At 25.5% G+C, this 8456-nt stretch overlaps 2 protein-coding genes across 2 annotated transcripts; both read right to left on the reverse strand.

Annotated features, from left to right (window-relative positions):
* Positions 1–759: 759 nt before the first annotated feature.
* LOC105460720 lies at positions 760–1421 on the reverse strand. Its single transcript, XM_011707219.1, has 4 exons — positions 1344–1421; positions 1103–1171; positions 908–997; positions 760–819 (listed from the first exon to the last, which is right to left on the reverse strand). The coding sequence occupies exons 1-4, from the start codon at positions 1419–1421 to the stop codon at positions 760–762; spliced, it is 297 nt and encodes a 98-aa protein (XP_011705521.1).
* A 3185-nt stretch (positions 1422–4606) lies between these two features.
* Positions 4607–6829, reverse strand: LOC105460721. Its single transcript, XM_011707220.1, has 7 exons — positions 6560–6829; positions 5985–6256; positions 5619–5780; positions 5277–5523; positions 5045–5113; positions 4844–4933; positions 4607–4761 (listed from the first exon to the last, which is right to left on the reverse strand). Exons 1-7 carry the CDS (start codon positions 6827–6829, stop codon positions 4702–4704), a joined length of 1170 nt encoding a protein of 389 aa, XP_011705522.1. The 3' UTR covers positions 4607–4701.
* Positions 6830–8456: the final 1627 nt, after the last annotated feature.

The following is an 8456-nucleotide window of genomic DNA, read 5'->3' on the forward strand; positions in this document are numbered from 1 at the left end:
ACACACACACACACACACACACACAATAAAATTGGTTTTTTTAACTGACTTCATATTTGCATAAGTTATATGGAATAGTCACAGTTATTTTCATAATTTTTATTAAGCCGTTTATTATTATGAATAGTAGGTAATCTCTCATTCTCCTGAAATTTATAAAACATTATCTGTTGAGATAAAACGAATGATATAAAGTACTTTTTTTTCACATGTAAAACACGATCTATTGAAATAAAATAAATAATGCTAGATAAAATATTTATTTTTGCACATAACAGACACATAATATATAATACAATTCTTGATTTTAGTTTTTTTTATTCGAATATTTATTTAGTGGTACAACCAATAACACTAAACACAAAGATACATTTCAGTGACAATTACAAATCTTGGAAATATGTAGATAATCTACAAATACCAATAAATACATACATGTGATTATAAAGAATTATTTTTTATTATGTTAGAATATTATTATATTATTCGATTAATTATATAAAAACCTGTGTGCAGAGATAATTCTTTTTGCATGAGAATCGAGGAAAAATGAAATTGATATAAAAGCATAATAAACATTATTTATGATTTACCTTGTAATGCATAAAAAATTATAAATACTACTTTTTAAATTATTATTAATTTTCTCCTTTAGTATTAATATGGACATATAACAAACGAAAACTTATAATGCATTTCATAAACTGTCCGTTACCCTTTGAACTATATTTTATGAACTCTTATAATTTGATATTATGTTTACTTGTTTTCGTGCGCTTGAATTATTATAACTAAAACGGTTACAATTGACATGATGAACTGAAAATAAAAACAATATATTAATTCCTCTTTGAAATATTAATCGCAAATTTAAGTTACGTATATTGATATTATAAATATTACGTACTCTGTGAAGATATTTGAAACCAAATTGGAAAAGTCCTATTCCGTAGAATCTAAGTGGCATATGTACCATTTGCAATGAAAATTGTGAAATCTATTAAGACAATAGATTATTTTTAATACATATCTCGCTGACTATTTAGATGTCATTGAATGATTTATTTTAACAATGTTTCAATGAACTTATTTTAAAACTTACGATTTCACGAACTTCAACATCATAAGTGGAGTACAATAATTTATTTAGTAAATGTCCTGTTGCACTTGCCTAAAATTAAAATATGCTAATTTATGCTAAATAAAATAGAAATTGTGCTTTTAATTCAGTAATTTAAAATAGAATATTACTTAACAGTCAAATTTTTGTAGAAAATAAATTTTAGGCAAAACATATTGTTTAGGTAAATAAATATTATATGAAATTAAATATGGAACAGTACCTTGGAGCTAACTGTTTCGCACACATAATTAATGAGCAGAAATTTAGAAATGTTATGAAAAATCCATATTAGGTTCATTGCTACATACAATATTTTATCATATATTAAATCCCCGACAAGTGCACAGAAAGTTTCGTGAATATGGTATATTATCCAACAAAAATAGGATCCCATTTTGAAAGACATATCCGTTACGAATATAGAATCTATCTCGTAGGATATTTTGCATAACTCTAAATGAAGATGTCTGTATAAATATTGCACTTTATTCTGTTTGTACAGTATATATTACATTACTTATTTATGTATTAGGATTTAATTAAATTTTTTACCTAATGATCCATATTGTGCGTTTGGTATTTAAAATTTTTGAAAACCGGCGTCGATGCGACGGTTTTATGAAATTTTTCCAAACTTGTTTTATTTTATGATCGTTATCTGTCGTCAAATTCTGAAGGTGTTTATTAATTTGATCAAATTTTAATCCAATGTATCTAAATATATGAAAGAAAATTGATGAATGATTTTCTTACGAGAAGATAAATGTATCAACTTTGAAAATACTTCAGTATTGCTTAGGTAAATTTTTATATTTGATGATTTAATTTTATTAATGTATATACATGATTAAGTTGTAGAATAAGTATCATATGTATAATATATAAAACACACACATACAAACACACACACACACACACACATATACATATATATGCATTTAAAAGTTATACCAACCCAAGAATAGTTGTAGTAGTCAAATAACCGATAACATTAATATGGTAAGAATAATTTCGTACAAAGACGACAATTATAGCAGTCAGAATGTCACAATTATGTTCAATACTTTCGGATAATGCCGTTACACAATTCATTAATATGACTGTTACGAACCATCCTAAGACCAGCCACAGTGTTTTTTTATGTAACTTGTCATAATCCGTCACTGTTCCGAGTTCAAATAATGTATTATCAATAATATCAATTTTCTTCACACAATTCTGTAATTTCTGATAAAGATGCAATTAGACGAGTAAGAATAATAAATAATTACTTATTTGAAACTTTAATTATATCTATTTATATCTATTAACTTTAATTATATCTAATTATATCTATACATTTTATGTAACTATATCTATAGATACTCTAACATTATAATATCGAATGCATTTTAGTTATAAAGAATATATAATTTTTAATGCAGTATTTTGCAAATTCTATTACAGTTTTTTGAAATAATGTCAGATGCGAAGAATTTTATGAATGCAATCTACATCAATATTTTATTTCAAATATCGTAACTGCAGCAATACGTTTGAAATTGCTACAGTAACGATAATATATAATATATGAACATATATATTTACTTACCTTATGATGATAAACATTGAACATGATTGATAATAAGCTTGTAAGTATTTCTAGATAATAGCATATGAGATACTCAATTGTGTGATACAAATTTTGAATAGAGTATATTAGTGGAGATATTAAAAGACAATAGTAAACAATCCAAATTAGCAGCATATATAAAAAACTAATCCATAGTTTTGTGCGATTTATAGATAAATTAGCAACTCTTAAACCAAACACATAACTGATTATTAGAAATGGCTTTAAAATTGTTCGAATATTTTTGATCATTTCACACGCTGTTGATATACCAAACTGCACTTTTCCTGGCTAGTTGATTGCATAAGTTGTATGGAATGGTAACAATAGTGTGTATATAATTTCAATTAAGGCTCTTCTGGGTATTAAAGTAATCACTCTGCTACAATTTATATGTCACACTCTATTGAAACATGATAATGGATATGCCACCTGTTTTCACATAAAGCAGACATGTTGATATAATGAAAATTTGAATATTTTTCTAGACATATTTGTTTTTTTTATTTTGAGATGTTTATATGACTCTACAGTACATTTAAAAAAATTCCATTAAGCAACATAGATTTTAGTCTTAATTACAATTGTAATAAATATTTAACATATAAATATCATAAGTAGGTATGTAAATGTAAAATATTACTGTCTGTTATGATTGGAATTGTTATTTATATAATTACAATCCCTGGTTATTATTACACACACGGATTTTGTGTTAAAATTATCTTGAGTAATAAAAAATGGTAACTATTTTTATTTTTACGTATCTATAGTGAGGTTTTCTCTTTTGACGTTCTAAATTAATAAAAACGTAGTTTTCGAAGTTTTTATCAAATATTTATTTATTTTTATGAAATAAAACGTTACATATATTTTGTATATATAAAAAAATTGAAAAAACAGAATTTCATTTTATTTGTTTTAATTGTTTGTTTTACCATACTAAATTATAATTTAACTATTACGTAAAATTATTATTAATAACGAGACACTAATAGAATCAATAACTTAAAATATTTAAAAAATATATACCGGATGCGGTCGAATAATATGTAGTGGGCACGACATTCCTGGTTTCGTAAAAAGGCTCTACCTGCCCACGAACGTTTTACCATTTAAATACCGGACACCCTGTATACACATACACATGTATATATGCATTATACATATAATAAAATTGCTTTTTTTTACTGACTTCATATTTGCATAAATTATATGAATAGTCACGGTTATTTTTGTAATTTCTATTAAGCCACTTTTTAATATGAATAATAGGTAATTATGCTACTGAAATTTATAAAACATGATCTATTGAGATAAAACGAATGATAGATAAAGTACTTTTTCTTGCACATAATATGAATACAATTCTTGACATTTTAATTTTTTTTATGTTTGATGTTTATGTTTAATGTTTATGTTTTTTATGTTATAAACAATGTTTATATAGTAATACAACCTATAATCACCGAACACAAGAAGATATTTTAGTCATAATTAAAAATCTTACAATTAGAAGTAGATAAAGTACAATATAGATAATATACAAATACTATAAATACATCCTCGTGATTATGAAGAATTGTTTTTTATTATGGTAGAATACTATTGTATTATTTGATTAGTTATATAAAAAACTGTGTGCACACACAGAAAATAATTCTTTTTTATGAAAAGAATCGAGAAAAAATGAAATCGATATGAAAGCATAATATAAACATTATTTATGAAAAAATGAAATTGGTATGAAAGCATAATAAACATTATTTATGATTTACCTTGTAATATATAACAAATTATAAATATTTCTTTTTTAATTATTACCAATTCTCCCCTTGAATATTAATGTGGACATATCAAACCATTTGGAAAATATAATGCATTTCATAAACTGTTCGTTGCCCTAAAGTCTAAACTATTATAACATAAACTAATTTTATGAACTGTTATAATTTGATAATTATGTTTACTTATCTTCGCGCGCTTGAATTACTATAACTAAAACGGTCACAATTGACATGATAAACTGAAAATAAAAGCAATGTATTAATTTATCTTTTAAATATTAATCACGAATTTAAGTTACATATATTGTAAGTATTACATACTCTATGAAGATATTTGAAACCAAATTGGAAAAGTCCTATTCCGTAGAATCTAAGTGGCATAAATACCATTTGTAATGAAAACTGTGAAATCTATATTAATACAATAGATTATTTTTAATATACATATATCTCACTGATTATTTAGATGTCATTGAATGTTTAATTTTAACAATGTTTTAACGAACTCATTTTGAAACTTACGACTTCACGGACTTCATCATCATAAGTGGAATATAATAATTTATTTAGTAAATGTCCTGTTGCATTTGCCTAAAATTAAAATAGGCTAAATAAGATAAAAATTGTGCTTCTAATTCAGTAATTTAAAATAGAATATTACATAACAATCAAATTTTTGTTGAAAATAAATTTTAAGCAGAATCTATTGTTTAGGTAGATAAATATTATATGAAATTAAATGTGGAATCAGTACCTTGGTGCTAACTGTTTCGCACATATAATTAACGAGCAGAAATTTAAAAATGTTATGAGAAATCCATATTACGTTCGTTGCTGCATACAATATTTTATCATATTTTAAATTGCCGATAAGTGCACAGAAAGTTTCGCGAATAAGGAATATTATCCAACCAAAATAGGATCCCATTTTGAAAGACATATCTGTTACGAATATAGAATCTATCTCGTAGGATACTTTGCGTAACTCTAAGTGAAGATGTCTGTATAAATATTGCACTTTATTCTGTATGTACTGTATATAAATATTATAATTTAAAGTATTTATATAGTTAGGAATTTAGTTAGACTTTCTTACCTAATGATCCATATGGTACGTTTAGTATTTAAAGTTTTCAAAAACCGGCATCGATAGGAATGTCTTATGAGGTTTTCCCGAACTTGTTTTATTTTATGATCGTTATCTGTCGTCAAATTCTGAAGATGTTTATTAATTTGATCAAATTTTAATCCAATGTATCTAAATATATATAAAACAAAACCGATAAATGATTTTGTTTTGAAAAGATAAATGTATCAACTTTAATAATACTTTAATATTGCTTAAATTTTTATAGCTGATGATTTAATTTTATTAATTTATATGTATGATTAAGTTGTGGAATAATAGTCATGTGTGTATGTATCATATGTATGTATTATACGGTTGAACGTTGCAACTAACCCAAGAATATTTGTAGTAGTCAAATAACCGATAACATTAACATGGTAAGAATAATTTCGTATAAAGACGACAATTATAGCAGTCAAAATGTCACAATCATGTTCAACATTTACGGATAGTGCCGTTACACTATTCATTAATATGACTATTATGAACCATCCTAAGATATGCCACAGTATTTTTTTACGTAACTTGTCATAATCTGTCACTGTTCCGAGTTCAAGTAACGTATTGTCAATAATATCGAGTTTCTTCAGACAATTCTGGAATTTCTAATAAAGATGCAATTAGACGAGTAAACATTATAAATAATTACTTATTTGAAAATTTAATTATATTTATTACATTTTATGTATCTAATATTGAATGCACTTTAGTTATAAAGAATATATGTACAATTTTTAATACAGTTTTTTGCAAATTCTTTTTCAGTATTTTTTGAAATAATGATGTCAGATGCGAAGAATTTTATGAATGCAATCTATATCAATATTTTACTTCAAATATCTTAACGTAGAAATGCATTCATGTTGATAATGATCATATATAATATATGAACATATGTATTTACTTACCTTATGATTGTAAACACCGAACATGATTGATAATAAGCTTATAAGTATTTCCATATAATAGCATATGTGGTACTCAATTGAATACGATTTTTGAACAGAATATACTAGTGGAGATATTAAAAGACAATAGTATACTATCCAAATTAGCAGCATATATAGAAAACTAATCCATAATTTTGTGCGATTTATAGGTAAATCAGCAATTCTTAAACCAAACACATAACTGATTATTAGAAATGGCTTTAAAATTGTTCGAATATTTTTGGTCATTGCACACGTCGTTGATATATCAAACTGCACTTTCCCTGGCTATAGTTGGTTGCATAAGTTGTATGAAATAGTAACAATTGTGTGTATAGACTTCAATTAAGCCTCTCATGGGTATTATAGTAATCACTTTACTACAATTTATATGTCACACTCTATTGATACACTTATGATAATGGATAATGGATATGTCTCCTGTTTTAATATAAAGCGGATACGTTGATGTAACGAAAATTTGAATATTTTTTTGACATATTTAGATTTAAAGGATAGTGTTCAATCCTCCCGACTGCCCAAAGGTCCTCATTCTTCCCTACAAAGTATCTTGTGCTAAATGGTAAAGTTTGTGGGCAACTAGAATGATTTTTTTATACGGAATCACATCGTGCTGGCCGGTTTGTACATATTATTCGGTCGAATCCTGTATATATTTTTAAAATATTTTATTAGGTCGTCATTGACGCTATTAGTGTCTCGTTTTTAATAATAATTTTACGTAATGGTTAAATTAAAATTCAGTATGGTACGATGCTATTTCAGACTGAGCGGAGCATTTCCGCACATTAATATTCATTGTCAGTAAACTATTTTTTTTAATGTTAGGGATCTCAGAGATTGTTCCCATACTTTTTGGTGCAAAATACGGAAAGGACGAATAACAATTTTTACATCGCTTACATGCATATATGCATTGCTCCTTTCGGCTGAACGGAGCTCTTCTGCATCTGGAATTGGAGCAAACTTATTTTTTTTTACTGTTAGTTGCCTTGGAGTTTGTTCCCGTACTTTTTGGCACAAAATACGGGAACGATAAATAACCATATTTAATCTGTTACATTAAATATATAATTTATCTCATAAGATATTTTACGTAACTTGAAGTGAAGATGTTTGTACAAAAATTACAATTTAGTTTACAAATGCTGTATGTAAATATTAAGTTGTATTATGTTTTATTTTGTTTGTACTGTATATCAATAAGTTTTATTTGTATACATTAATTTTTATTTAATAATATTTAAGTAATCAATGGAGTTTAATTAAATTTTTTTACCTATGCTTCTATTCTTATCTATAATAATCCATATCATGTGTTTAGTATTTAAAATTTTCAAAAATTGGCGTCGATGCGAATGTATCATGTTTTCCAAAAATTGTTTTACTTTAATATAATTATTAACCGTGATCAAATTCTGAAAGTGTTTATTAACTTGATCAAATTTTAATCCTATGTATCTAAATATATAAGAGAAAATTAATGAATAATTTTATTAAAAGAGAAATATATGAACTTTGAGAATATTTCGATAGTGATTAAATTTTTATAGCTGACGATTTAGTTTTATTAATTTATATACATAATTAAGTTGTGGAATAACTGTCATATACGTGCGTGTGTGAAGAGTTACGAATAGTTCTGACTGGGGTTCTGGATTGTAGTTCTCGACAAGTTCTGACGAAAAGTTTTATGGTTCAACGCGGTTGGATGTCTAAATAAGGAGATACATGTTTTATTATTAGTTTTTGAAATTTCGTTTTAAGTCTAGATATTTTTTATTTTTGGTTTTATATATTTTTTAAATTAAGCTATTTTCGAAATAAAGAAGATAACAATTAAAATGTCACAGCA

Source organism: Wasmannia auropunctata, unplaced genomic scaffold (assembly GCF_000956235.1).
Source record: "Wasmannia auropunctata unplaced genomic scaffold, wasmannia.A_1.0 LD316786.1, whole genome shotgun sequence".
Classification (NCBI taxonomy): Eukaryota; Metazoa; Arthropoda; class Insecta; order Hymenoptera; family Formicidae; genus Wasmannia; species Wasmannia auropunctata.